Genomic DNA, 14,801 nt, shown 5'->3' with positions numbered 1-14,801 from the left:
TTCCCAAGCGACATATGAGGTGCTGTTCCTGCAAACTTCGGGTGGCATCATTGTGGCACTGCAGGAGGCCCAGGATGGACATGTCATCTAAGGAATGGGAGGGGGAGTTGAAATGGTTCGTGACTAGGGGGTGCGGTTGTTTAGTGCAAACCGAGTGTAGGTGTTCTGCAAAGCAGTCCCCAAGCCTCCGCTTGATTTCCCAGGGTTTATACCTCTGCACCCTCCACCCCACAACCTAAGGGCATAGTCCCCCCGATTCCCCTCACTGGGTGTGCTCACATCACCCCCATCCCCCTTACACGATGCCCACACATCCCCCCAATCGTCCCAACACCCTCACAGGGTGCCCATGCATCCCCCCCACCTATCTTCTCCTCTGTCCAACTTCTATCTGCCTCCCCCTCTCTCCCCATTTATTTCTGAATCCCTTTCCCCTCCCCCATTTCTGAAGAAGGGTCTAGGCCCGAAATGTCAGCTGTCCTGCTGATGTTTCTTGGCCTGCTGTGTTCATCCAGCTCTACACCTTGTTATCTCAGATTGTCCAGCATCTGCACTTCATGTTATCTCTTGGCAGTATATGGGTACTTGTCTGCGATAGAGACGCCCAAAACAAAAACAGAAGAGTTGGGTTAGGAGGGACATGGATTTACTGTGGGATATGTGCTTTTATAACATATCCCAGGCAACATTCAGATTTCTGGTGAAGATTGACAAATCCAAACAGTCCAGGAAGATCACACAATGGAACGCTTCGGCAGCAAAAAGAGGCACGTTCATTGGATGGTCCATTTTCCCGCCTTTAAACTGATTGGTCTAAAGCGCACCTTTCTAATTGGATGCTGTCACGCCCGCCCTAGAATCAACCAATAGAAATCGAGCTCCTGTCTAATTGGTTAACTCCTTTAATTCTTCGCTGTGGTTGGCGCGCCTTCTGTGACTGTTGATTGGTGGCTTTACCTCGAGTCGCCCTGCATTCCCGCTGCTCAGTGATGGCGGCTGTTCGGCCCGTCGGGGAGTTGCTGGAATCCGAGTCTGATTTCAGAGGTGGCTCTGCTCTTCAGCGGGGCCCGCTGCCGGCTCACAGTCAGTCCCCGACGACTCTGGCCGACACTCAGTGGCCGCTGAAGCGGTACGGGCGGTTCTTGCCGCCCGGGGCAGGTCCGACAACCTGGGAGGTGAGAGGGAGAGGGAGAGGAACAGGGGTACCTCGGGGTGTAAATTAGGATTAGCTTGGAGGGGGATGGGATCACATTGGGGGTTGTGTGGTGGGGTGGGCACCGTAGGGTGGGGGGTGGGAGGGTGCGTGTGCACTTTATGGGGCTGTTTGTTGGGGGAATGCGTGGGCCCCCTCTGATGGGGATTGGGGTGGGTGTGTGTGCGCCCTTTGAGGGGAATGTGTGGGCACCCCCTGAGGGGGTGGGGGATGGAGGGGGGGGGGGAGCGGAGAATGCGTGGGCACCCCGTGAGGGGGCGGGGGATGGAGGGGGGGGGGAGCGGAGAATGCGTGGGCACCCCGTGAGGGGGCGGGGGTTCGAGGAGTGGGGGGCAGAGGAGAATGCGTGGGCACCCCGTGAGGGGGCGGGGGTTCGAGGAGTGGGGGGCAGAATGCGTGGGCACCCCATGAGACGGGGGGGATGGAGGAGAGGGGGGGATGGGAGAATGCGTGGGCACCCCATGAGGCGGGGGGGATGGAGGAGAGGGAGGGAGCGGAGAATGCGTGGGCACCCCATGAGGTGGGGGGGGATGGAGGGGGGGGAGGGAGCGGAGAATGCGTGGGCACCCCGTGAGGGGGCGGGGGTTCGAGGAGTGGGGGAGCGGAGAATGTGTGGGCACCCTGTGAGGGGGTGGGGGTTCGAGGAGTGGGGGGCAGAGAATGCGTGGGCACCCCGTGAGGGGGCGGGGGTTCGAGGAGTGGGGGGCAGAGAATGCGTGGGCGGGGGTTCGAGGAGTGGGGGGCAGAGGAGAATGCGTGGGCACCCCGTGAGGTGGGGTGATGGAGGAGAGGGGGGGATGGGAGAAGGCGTGGGCACCCCATGAGGCGGGGGGGGATGGAGGAGAGGGGGGGATGGGAGAATGCGTGGGCACCCCATGAGGTGGGGTGATGGAGGAGAGGGGGGGATGGGAGAAGGCGTGGGCACCCCATGAGGCGGGGGGGGATGGAGGAGAGGGGGGGATGGGAGAATGCGTGGGCACCCCATGAGGCGGGGGGGGGATGGAGGAGAGGGGGGGATGGGAGAATGCGTGGGCACCCCATGAGGCGGGGGGGGGATGGAGGAGAGGGGGGGATGGGAGAATGCGTGGGCACCCCATGAGGCGGGGGGGGGGATGGAGGAGAGGGGGGGATGGGAGAATGCGTGGGCACCCCATGAGGCGAGGGGGGGATGGGAGAATGCGTGGGCACCCCATGAGGCGAGGGGGGGATGGGAGAATGCGTGGGCACCCCATGAGGCGGGGGGGGATGGAGGAGAGGGGGGGATGGGAGAATGCGTGGGCACCCCATGAGGCGGGGGGGGGATGGAGGAGAGGGGGGGATGGGAGAATGCGTGGGCACCCCATGAAGCGGGGGGGATGGAGGAGAGGGGGGATGGGAGAATGCGTGGGCACCCCATGAAGCGGGGGGGATGGAGGAGAGGGGGGATGGGAGAATGCGTGGGCACCCCGTGAGGGGGCGGGGGATGGAGGAGAGGGGGGATGGGAGAATGCGTGGGCACCCCGTGAGGGGGCGGGGGTTCGAGGAGTGGGGGGCAGAGAATGCGTGGGCACCCCGTGAGGGGGCGGGGGTTCGAGGAGTGGGGGGCAGAGGAGAATGCGTGGGCACCCCGTGAGGTGGGGTGATGGAGGAGAGGGGGGGATGGGAGAATGCGTGGGCACCCCATGAGGCGGGGGGGGATGGAGGAGAGGGGGGGATGGGAGAATGCGTGGGCACCCCATGAGGCGGGGGGGGGGATGGAGGAGAGGGGGGGATGGGAGAATGCGTGGGCACCCCATGAGGCGGGGGGGGGGATGGAGGAGAGGGGGGGATGGGAGAATGCGTGGGCACCCCATGAGGCGGGGGGGGGATGGAGGAGAGGGGGGGATGGGAGAATGCGTGGGCACCCCATGAGGCGGGGGGGGGATGGAGGAGAGGGGGGGATGGGAGAATGCGTGGGCACCCCATGAGGCGGGGGGGATGGAGGAGAGGGGGGATGGGAGAATGCGTGGGCACCCCATGAAGCGGGGGGGATGGAGGAGAGGGGGGATGGGAGAATGCGTGGGCACCCCGTGAGGGGGCGGGGGTTCGAGGAGTGGGGGGCAGAATGCGTGGGCACCCCATGAGGTGGGGGGGATGGAGGAGAGGGAGGGAGCGGAGAATGCGTGGGCACCCCGTGAGGCGGGGGGCGGATGGAGGAGAGGGGGGGATGGGAGAATGCGTGGGCACCCCATGAAGCGGGTGGGATGGAGGAGAGGGGGGGATGGGAGAATGCGTGGGCACCCCGTGAGGGGGCGGGGGATGGAGGGGGGGGAGCGGAGAATGCGTGGGCACCCCGTGAGGGGGCGGGGGTTCGAGGAGTGGGGGGCAGAATGCGTGGGCACCCCATGAGGCGGGGGGGATGGAGGAGAGGGGGGGATGGGAGAATGCGTGGGCACCCTGTGATGGGGATGGGACGATTGTGGGGATGCTTATGCGTCCTGTGAGGGAGATGGGGGTGATGCGAGCGCACCCTGTGAGGGGAATGGCGGTGGGCATACCCTTGGGTTGTGAGGTAGCGGGTACGGGGTTGTGAAACCTGGGTTGTGGGGAGAGGGTTGCTGGTTTGGGAAGTGTGGAGTCTGAATGGATTGTTTGGAAAATGTTGGGTGAATTGGAAATGAATGTCAGGTATTATAGAAAAGTGACCAAAAACAGAAATGGCTGGGAAAGCTCAGCAGTCCTGGCACCATTTGTGGACAGAAATCAGAGTTAACTTTTAGGATTCTGTCCCAACTACGATCGCTTCTGAAGTAGCGTCACTGGACCTGAAATTTTGACTTCTCTTCACAGATGCTGCCAGACCTGCTGAGCTTTTCCAGCAACTTCTGTTTTTTTGTTTTTGACGTGCAGCATCTGCAATTCTTTCATTTTTTTTTATTTTAGAAAAGGGCACCGCTGTGAACAGGGTGCATTGTTTGTAGGAAAGAAGAGACAAGTGAGGATGTGATATGAGGGGATGAGTTGTATTTGAAGGCATTTGACTGGTGACAATTTTTGGTGGCCGTGTCTCTAAGAAAAAGTGCGCTCGTCTATTCATGCTTAATTTCTCACTTTATTTTTCAACCATCAGTGATATTCCTCGTTATCCTGTTCATGGTAACAAGGAGCTCTATTTGAATTGATTGTCTGACTTGAATTTCAATGTGAGTTCGAACAAAAACATTGCATTAAAGAGGGAATGACAGTAATGAATGAACAAAATCATACTTAGTCAATTTACAGGCACAGATGTGTCAATCAAAGTAGATTTCAGAGCTCTCCTTCCAGTGAAGTGATGATTTCTAGTGATTCCTGTTTAATCTACTGTTAAGATACAGTATCCTCTTGGATCAAGGATGCTGGTTAAGAAACTAAGAGACCATGGGAACCAGGACAATTTTGCGAAATTGAATCTAAAATTTGATTAGTGGCAGGAAGCAGAGACTGATGTTCAAAGTGTGTTTGTTAAGTGGAAGCCCATGTCACGTAGCACACCGCACGGTTCAGTACTGGATTTCTTGCTGTTTGTTGTCTGTGTGAATGATCTAGACGTGAATGCAAGAGGTTTGATTAGTAAGATCACAGATAACATGAAAATCAGTGGTTATAGTAAATATCGAGGATACAAGCTGATATGGACGAGCTGGCAAACAGAATTTAATCCTGTAAAGTTTGAGGGTTAGCAAGGCAAGGGAGTACAGTAGGCTAGTAGGACCCTTGGAAGCACAAAGGCTCAGAGGGACCTTGTTATGCATGTCTGTAGATCTTTGAAGGCGATATTACAGGTCAATAATTTGGTAAAGAATGCATCTGGAATACTTATCTTTATTAATCGAGGCATTGAACATAACAGCAAGAAGGTTATGGTGGAGCTGTATATTACATTTAGGTAGGCTACAGCTGGAGTACAGTGTACAATTTTTATTATGACCTGAAAGCAGGAGGTGATAGCACTAGAGAGGGTGAAGAGGAGTTTCACCAGGATATTGCCTGGGCTGGAACAGGTTGGTTATGAAGTTTACAATTTTAACCTCACTGCGAAGCCTCTTCCAGGGATGCCTAACCTGAAGAAGTTACCCTCCTCCCTCCGGACCAACCTCAGGGAATCACTCTCTCCCACTGCAACTCTCTTGTAATCTCTTCAGCCTTGAAACTGCTCGACCATGTCCTGAAGCAAACCAGGTACCACAGCCACATCACCTTCCTCAGCACCTGCCTACGGAACCGGATCATCCCCATTGGACTACAGTCTACGTTCAGGCCTTCCCAATTTGGCCCCAACCGTGACCACCTCTACACCCAAAATATCCAAACCGTTCAGAAGTGTTTCTCCCAGCGAGTCCTGAAACAGACACTCGCAGCCATGCGCCGGCACCTCCAGCACTGCAATCCAGCCTGCCCCAGCTCAGAACCTCCCTCTCCCAGACTTGCAAAGGACCTCTGCTATTTTTTATCCTCTGCAGGATCCACAGACTGAACACCCAGTTCTACTCAGCTTTACTAGACACCAAAAATCGTAAGTACAACAAACTTACTGGCCCCTGCCACCCAGAGGAGGATTCCTGCACCTCCCAAATCCCGAGCCTGTCCCTGCCCCTGCCCCACCATGCACCCGCCGCCATTGGCCATGAGGACACGGCCGGAGACCCCACCGATGACGTCACACCTGCCGCCGCCGGCCACACCACTTCCGGGACCGCTGCTGCAGTCACCGCCTCCACTTCCAGTTACAACACCTCACACACCACCCTCACCACAGCTGCTGCCGCCCACGCTGCTCCTCCAACTGCCGACGGAACCCCACCCATGGCCATTGTCGACGGAACCCCGTCCACGGCCGACGACCTCATTGCTCCGCCCACAACCTCCACAGCCAGCATCCCCAGAGACGACAGCCACACTGAACCCTGTCGCATCTTCACCATCCCCCCCAGACCTCTCACTGACTGAGGACGAACGGTCAGTCCTCAGTAAGGGGCTCACCTTTGTCCCCCTACAACCACACATCAATGAATACCAGTCACAGTTGGACATAGAACAGTTTTTCCGCTGTCTTTGCCTCCACATTTACTTCTTCAACCGGGAACCTAACCCTCCCTCCACTGACCCCTTCGCCCGCTTCCAACACAAGTCCTCCTCCTGGACACCACCCCCAGGCCTCCTACCTTCCCTCGACCTCTTCATCTCCAACTGCCGTCGAGACATTAACCGCCTCAACCTCTCCACCCCTCTCACCCACTCCAACCTCTTCCCCCGCAGAACGGGCAGCCCTCCGCTCCAACCCCAACCTCACCATCAAACCCGCAGACAAGGGTGGCGAAGTGGTAGTATGGCGCACTGACCTCTACATCGCCAAGGCCAAATGCCAACTCTCCGACACCACCTCCTACCGCCCCCTCGATCATGACCCCACCCCTGAGCACCAAACCATCATCCCCAACACCATTCATGACCTCATCACCTCAGGGGACCTCCCACCTACAGCCTCCAACCTCATTGTTCCCCAACCCCGCATGGCCCGTTTCTATCTCCTTCCCAAAATCCACAAACCTGCCTGCCCTGGTCGACCCATTGCCTCAGCCTGTTCCTGCCCCACTGAATTCATCTCCACCTATCTGGACTCCGTTTTCTCCCCTTTGGTCCAGGAACTCCCTACCTACGTCCGTGACACCACCCACGCCCTCCACCTCCCCCAGGACTTCCAAGTCCCTGGCCCCCAACACCTCATTTTCACCATGGACGTCCAGTCCCTATACACCTGTATTCCGCATGCAGGTGGCCTCGAGGCCCTCTGCTTCTTCCTGTCCCACAGGCCTGACCAGCCCCCCTCCACCGACACCCTCATCCGCCTAGTCGAACTTGACCTCACCCTCAACAACTTCTCTTTCGATTCCTCCCACTTCCTACAGACAAAGGGGGTGACCATGAGCACCCGCATGGTCCCCAGCTATGCCTGCCTCTTCGTAGGTTACGTGGAACAATCCCTCTTCCGCACCTACACAGGCCCCTAACCCCACCTCTTCCTCCATTACATTGATGACTGTATCGGCGCCGCCTCTTGCTCCCCACAGGAGCTCGAACAGTTCATCAACTTCACCAACACCTTCCACCCCAACCTTCAGTTCACCTGGGCCATCTCCAGCACATCCCTCACCTTCCTGGACCTCTCAGTCTCCATCTCAGGCAACTAGTTTGTAACTGATGTCCATTTCAAGACCACCGACTCCCACAGCTACCTAGAATACACCTCCTCCCACTCGCCCTCCTGCAAAAATTCCATCCCCCTATTCCCAATTCCTCCACCTCCGCCGCATCTGCTCCCAGGATGAGGCATTCCACTCCCGCACATCCCAGATGTCCAAGTTCTTCAAGGACCGCAACTTTCCCCCCACAGTGGTCGAGAACGCCCTTGACCGTGTCTCCCACATTTCCCGCGACACATCCCTCACACCCCGCCCCCGCCTCAACCGCCCAAAGAGGATCCCCCTCGTTCTCACACAACACCCCACGAACCTCCGGATACAACGCATCATCCTCCGACACTTCCGCCATCTACAATCCGACCCCACCACCCAAGACATTTCTCCATCCCCACCCTTGTCTGCTTTCCGGAGAGACCACTCTCTCCGTGACTCCCTTGTTCGCTTCACACTGCCCTCCAACCCCACGACCTCCGGCACCTTCCCCTGCAACCGCAGGAAATGCTACACTTGCCCCTACACCTCCTCCCTCACTCCTATCCCAGGCCCCAAGATGACTTTCCGTATTAAGCAGAGGCTCACCTGCACATCTGCCAATGTGATATACTGTATCCATTGTACCCGGTGTGGCTTCCTCTACATTGGGGAAACCAAGCGGAGGCTTGGGGACCGCTTTGCAGAACACCTCCGCTCAGTTCGCAACAAACAACTGCACCTCCCAGTCGCGAACCATTTCCACTCCCCCTCCCATTCTTCAGATGACATGTCCATCATGGGCCTCCTGCAGTGCCACAATGATGCCACCCGAAGGTTGCAGGAACAGCAACTCATATTCCGCTTGGGAACCCTGCAGCCCAACGGTATCAATGTGGACTTCACCAGCTTCAAAATCTTCCCTTCCCCCACTGCATCCCAAACCCAGCCCAGTTTGTCCCCTCCCCCCACTGCACCACACAACCAGCCCAGCTCTTGCCCTCCACCCACTGCATCCTAAAACCAGTCCAACCTGTCACTGCCTCCCTAACCTGTTCTTCCTCTCACCCATCCCTTCCTCCCACCCCAAGCCGCACCTCCATTTCCTACCTACTAACCTCATCCCACCTCCTTGACCTGTCCGCCTTCCCTGGACTGACCTATCCCCTCCCTACCTCCCCACCTATACTCTCCACCTATCTTCTCTCCATCTTTGGTCCGCCTCCCCCTCTCTCCCTATTTATTCCAGAACCCTCACCCCATCCCCCTCTCTGAAGAAGGGTCTAGGCCCGAAACGTCAGCTTTTGTGCTCCTGAGATGCTGCTTGGCCTGCTGTGTTCATCCAGCCTCACATTTTATTATCTTGGATTCTCCAGTGTCTGCAGTTCCCATTATCACTGGTTATGAAGTTAGACTAGATGGCGTGGGGTTGCTTCCTTTAGAGAAGAGAAAGCAGAGGCTGGAACCTGATTTGAGGTGTACAAACATATAAGGGGCGAAGATAGGGAGAAACGTTTCTCCTTTAGTGAAGAGATTGGTAATTAGGGGTATAAGGAACCCAGGAGGTTTATTGGGGATTATCTGGAATTCCCTCCCTGATGGCATTGCGGGTCAGCCCACAGCAGGTGTACTGCAGCGGTTCAAGAAGGCACCACCGCCTTCTCAAGGGCAACTAGGGACGGGCAATAATTGCTGGCCTAGTCAGCGACGCCCACGTCCCACAGATGATTTTAAGATAATTGAAGTTTTTTTATTTACTCAGAGAGTGGTGGTTGTATCTGGGTTCTAACATGGCAAAAGAGGCAGGAACTATCAAGAGATTTGAAGATGTATGGTGTGGCTCTTAACATGCTCATCTAAATTCAAGGCTATGGGCTAAGTGCTGGAAAATGGGATTAAAATAGATAGATGTTTGATGACTGATATGGACACGGGCTGAAGGACCTTTTCCTATGCTGTAAAGACTGAGTGAAAACAGTGAAAAGGTTTGGCAGAACACCTTTCGTTAATTTGCAAGTGCGATACCAAAAGTCCAGTCGGTAATTTTGTAGTAGCTCATGACTGGGCCTGTTCTTTAAAATACAGAATAATCTTTTGTTTTTAAAATGGCATTGTTCTCCTGCAGATTTCCATTGTTTCCAAGGTTGTGTAGGGTAGATGAATTAGCTATGGGACAGGGTAGGGAGGTGGAATTCCCTTCCGAGGATCAGAGCGGACTTGATGGGCTGAGTGGCTTATGTCTGTGCTGTAGGGATTTTATGAATAAAGGAATGCTGGACTCAGGAATATAATTACAAGATAAAGAGCATTCGTTTAAAACAGTGATGTGAAAAAAATCTTCTCCAGAATATCTGGAATTCTCTACTGTAGACAGTGTGGGTGCTAGATCACGAAAAGTATTTAAAGACGAAGTGGATAGATTTTTGAATTTCAAGTGGTTGTCAGCTGACGTGGAAGATGAGGCCGAGGGCAGGTAGCCATGACCTTGATGAATGGAAGGGTAGACTTGATGGGCTGAATGGTCTACTCCAGCTTTTATTTACATTGGTTATTTTTTATTCTCTGCTCCAATTGCACTCTGACCTCTGTATCCCACCTTGGGACATTCAGCACTTTATATCCTTGGGAACTGAATATTGAGTTCAATAATTTCAGAACGTAAGCTATCTTTTTTGTCTGTCAACTTCTTTTTGGAAGGAATCTGTTGTTGATGATGATGATTCTTTTCCAGATTTTATCTTAAATCCTGGGCTTGTCAGGGTAAGTACTGAGAAGGTATTTCACCTTACGGGAGACTCTAGGAACAGAGGACAGCCTCAGAATTAAGGGGTGCCAATTTAAAACAGATAAAGAGGAACCTTTTCGTGAGGGTTGAGTCTCGTTGGAACTCCTTGCCATAGAGGCATGTGGGGGTGGAGCCTTAGAGTAAATATCAGCATATTTAAGACTGAAATAGATTCTTGATAAGTTGGGGAATCAAGGGTGATGGAGAAAGGGCAGGAAAATGATCACGAGAGGTGTTGGATCGGCAAAAATCGTATCAAATGGCAGAGCAGGGTCAATGGGCTAATGGCCTATTCCTGTTCCTATTTCTTATGAACTAATGTTTTGTTTCGTTACTTGTCCTCTTGCCATCTGCTTTGCCCTCCAATCGTCATCTTGTGTGTTGCTTGCTCTATCCAGCTTCCACTCAATTACAGCCTTTCCCTATTGCTTTGCAGCCCTCCTAATACTTCTGTGCTTCTGTACTTGAAGATGGTTGTGCATCTAACTTTTCCTTGCTCCGAATTGAAACTTTTAACTCTGGTTTTGCTCTTTTCTCTCTCGACAAACATTTCCAGCATTCTCTTTTTGTGTTCATTTTAGGCTTCAAAGGTAATCCCCTCAAAAGTTTTTCCAAAGTCATTTTTCATTCAGTCTGATGGTCAACGTCGACGTTTGAAACAGTGTTATTTGCCTTGAGGTTTCTCTGGTGCTAGAAATCTGTAGAATGATATCTATATATATATATTGCTCTCTTGATGTTACCAGGGTGTGAGCTCTCTTTTGTTAAACTGTTGAGTTTAATATCTTCTATCTCCAGCAATGCCCTCACTCCTGCCAGCTCTCGATCTTGGACTGTTTCCTCAAATGTAATTGAAATTGGCACTTGGAACAAGCAAACCTTTAAATACGCTAAGTCACTAATGTTGGATTTCTGCACTGGGTAGTATGTTCATTTTACCTTAACTGCCTTCCAGGGCAAAGTAACCAGCTTAAAGTGCCCAGAAGGTTGGACAACTGTAACTACCCAACTTATGTAAGCAACCGCAAGAAAAATTCTTACAATGTTAATCAGTCCAGATGGTATGCACAGGGTGTGAGATTATGACTGGCATTTGAAGGAACTGTGAAGTAGCAGGTGGTGGGGTGCGAGATTATGTCTGCGTTATGTGGTTGGTATGAGATGGAATATTTTGGAGTGGGATGTGATGGATGGATTGTGAAGGGGTGTGAGATCGCAGGAAGCAGATCATTGCTTATAGTATTTGTGGACTCTAAGTGCTTGTTGGTTTACAGATTTCCAATCTGGCTCATAGTTTCAGAAGTGCAACATAAAACAGGCGCATTTGTGAATCTCCTGAAAGGATATGTATTATTAAATGCTGCAAAAATAACTTTGATTACGTTAACTGTTGATGCCGCAAAACCAGTTCTGTTTTTCCTTTTAAAGGTTTTTGAGTCTGATTCGGAAAAGGGCCTTCTGTCTCTGATGATTGTGCCGTCAGGTCATTTCCTAATCTCTCGAGGTGGGACAACCCTACTAGTAAGTGGCCGAATGGTTTTCTGTTGTTTTTCTACTCTTAGATTGTATGTTACAAAGCACAGGAGCCTTGTTGTCAAAATCCTGCCTAATGCCTTTGACTTGAGAAGTGATGATAAAGTGAGCTGCAGAGATTGTTGTTGCTGATCTAAGAGATCATTTTTATTTTTGTGGAAATGAAATAGCTCCTTAAGACCATAGAAGTGCATACAGCTGTCTCTCTAATGCTGGAGAGAATTCACAAGGAAAAAGTCATTTTTATTGCCTTAACATGACACTTCCTCCTTCCCTGTGCAGTCTGATGCTGCACCTCATGAATACAGCCATTTTGAAACCAGAGCGCCTGGAGGAAACCCGCATTGATGCAGGGAAAATGGTCTGGACAGAATGCTCTTCAGAAGGTCAGCGTGGCCTCACTGGGCTGAATGGCCTGTCTCCATGCCATGGGTTCTCTATGATTTCATGAATAGAGTTCACACCTATAATTGCCTAAGGCTGGAATTGAACCAGGATTCCTAATGCTGTGAGCCAGCAGCCATAACTACTGAGCTACTGCACCACCCATGAAAGCACAACCCAGCTGAAATATGCTAGGTATTCCCCTGAAACTCCGGGAGTTTACAGCTACGTTGAGCAGGCATGAAGGGAAGGGTTGAGGCCAGGGACGTATTAGCGTTGATCTTATTGAATGGCAGGGCAGGCTTGAAGGGCCAAATGGCCTACCATGCTTCTATTTCTCATCTTTTTGTTATGTAGTTTATTTCTGAGCTAGGAAGAGTGCGAGAGGTGAATAGAAAAGGATCTGCTTTGAAGTGTTTTAGTACATGGGACCTTGAAACAAAAGGAATATTTCAGCAAGCCAGTAATTGTCTGGGTGAGATTGTATAAATGGCTCCCTGTGACTGCATTACAGAGACTACTGCCAGAAATTAGCACGGAAGAGAAACTAAACCTTTGTATTGAGAAGAAATAAAAATAATTGTGGCACAATAACTATACCACATTTTGAAAATAAACATTTGTGTATTACAAAACAAAAACCAACACCGCTGGATTGATGGAGTTAAGTATAACAAATGAAAAACATGAACTTCTGTTTACAAACCTTCGGTTTTGGTATCACGTGCAAGAGTGCATGTGGGATCTCCCGGAACAAGACTGGTAATTTGAATGACAGTCTTGCAAAGCTTTGCTCATATTGCAAGATTGCTGCCTGATTAGACCTGCATCTATGCTGCTTAAGAGAAATCTCTGTGCGTGCTTGTGTCAGTGCAGAGTGCTAGAGGTTTAAGTGTGAAGAGGGTAGATGAGTTGTATCATAACCAAGTTGGAGTCAGATCTGTTTGCAGAACATGCATAAAATATGTTTCACAAACTAGTTTTAACTCTACTGGATTCATACGTAGTGCAGTGGCACACTAAAGTGATGAGTACATTCTCCAGGTTGTCTCGATCAGAAATTCAGTCACTCAACAATTCTAGAGTTACAATTATACGTGTTCTATTATGAGAATCACTTAATACTTTAGCAGATGCTAAACTTATTCCTAACTGAAAGATGACCATTGTTGTGGTCTGACTTGGGCAGTGAATTTATAAAGTTCACAGACCTCCAGCTACACCAGCTGAGAAGCTACTAATTATATAATATCTTGCCATAGTATGGGACAACTTGGGTTGTTAGCAGTGTACCCCAAGCCGTTGTGTGCATTGACAAAAAAAGACATTTGTCCTTTCAAGTGTACTTCAAAGCATAGTTTGAGTCATCCAACACTTGTACACTGTTGGATTTTAATCCTCTAAGCTTGTGCAACAAACTCTAGAGATATTAGAACCAAGAGTTATACAACTGAAGTGGAACTCGTTCACCCCATAAGGTCAGTGCATGCTTTTTCAAAGTGTAATTAGTTAGATCTATTCCTCTGTTCTTTCCCCTCATTTTTCAAATGTGCCATTTTTCTTTCTTCTTCAAATGCTCATCTGGTTTTCTTTCAAAGGTCATCTTTCTCATTGCAGTTCATTCCCAAATCATTTTTGCTTATAGCCTTGCTTGTAAATCATCTTGAATCTATGGCATTTGGTTTGTCAACTCTTTAGTTATTGCAAACTGTCTGTCTTTATTTACTCCATCTCAAACTTTAGCTTTTTTTTAATTAAACTTTTTATCAAATCTCCTGTTAGCCCTTTCTGCTCTAAGGACAACAGTCTTTCCAAGTAACTGATCTCTCATCCATTCTGGTAAGTCTTGCAAATATCCTGTCCAAAATCCTCGTATGCTTTCTTATGACACCATATTCCAATCAGGGTTAGGCATGTGCTTAACTTTGTGGCTTTTATGATCTGTGCCTCTATCCTGGAAAGCCAATGAGTCCTTATGTATTTTGTTTTGTTAAAGTTCCCACTTCCCTCTTACAATTACCACACTGATCATCAGCAAAGTAATGGATTGATGTTGTCAATAGTGCGGTCAAGTGGCACTTAGATGGTAATAAACTGCCCACTGATGCCTGGTTTAGGTTCTGTCAGGACCACTTGATTCTAGACCTCATTACAGCCTTGGTCCAAAAGTGCTGAATTTGGGGGATGTGGTGAGAGCGATTGCCCTTGACATCAAAATAGTATTTGAGTGTGGCAGAAATGTGACGAGCGTAACTGAAATTTATGGCAGTCGGGGAAAGCTTTCACTAGTTGGAGTCGTACATTCAAAGGGAAGATGGTAGAGGTTATCGGAAGCTAGACATCATTGCCAAGCTCCTCAGGATAAATATTTTCTATGGAAACAACATCTATACAAAGTCTGCTACAACAGACTTCTAAGTACATTTGAGAGCTCCTCGTATAAAAAGAACCAAAGCAGCATGGATGATAAATTGTCAGGAAGCAGTAGTGGTGAGTGGTTGTTCTTTATAGGCTGGAGAATGGTTTACATTGGAGTTCCCCAGGGACCAGTGTCAGGACCCCTGCTCTTTCTGGTGTGTAGTCTTTCATGCACACAGCACAATTCCCAAATTTATGGATGATGTGAATTTTTGGAAATATTGTGAGGAGGATAGTGTAGAACTACAAAATGGAACACAAAGTTTGGAGAAGTGGCAGTTGAAATCTATTGCAGATA

The 14,801-nt window shown here is 50.8% G+C and overlaps 1 protein-coding gene across 3 annotated transcripts in view; it reads left to right on the top strand.

Moving 5' to 3' along the window:
• The first annotated feature begins 958 nt into the window (after nucleotides 1-958).
• Nucleotides 959-14,801, top strand: part of rec114 (REC114 meiotic recombination protein) — a 44,361-nt gene continuing 30,518 nt past the window's right edge. For all 3 annotated transcript variants that reach the window (XM_048520767.2, XM_048520766.2, XM_048520765.2), the window contains exons 1-2: nucleotides 959-1,175; nucleotides 11,597-11,689. In XM_048520767.2, the coding sequence (XP_048376724.2) occupies nucleotides 990-1,175; nucleotides 11,597-11,689 (279 nt within the window). In that variant the 5' untranslated portion in view covers nucleotides 959-989. The remainder of the gene's footprint in view (nucleotides 1,176-11,596; nucleotides 11,690-14,801) is intronic.

Source organism: Stegostoma tigrinum, chromosome 36 (assembly GCF_030684315.1).
Source record: "Stegostoma tigrinum isolate sSteTig4 chromosome 36, sSteTig4.hap1, whole genome shotgun sequence".
NCBI classification, from domain to species: Eukaryota; Metazoa; Chordata; class Chondrichthyes; order Orectolobiformes; family Stegostomatidae; genus Stegostoma; species Stegostoma tigrinum.
Note: the sequence above shows the minus strand (reverse complement) of the source record. Positions and strands in the feature narration are given on the sequence as shown.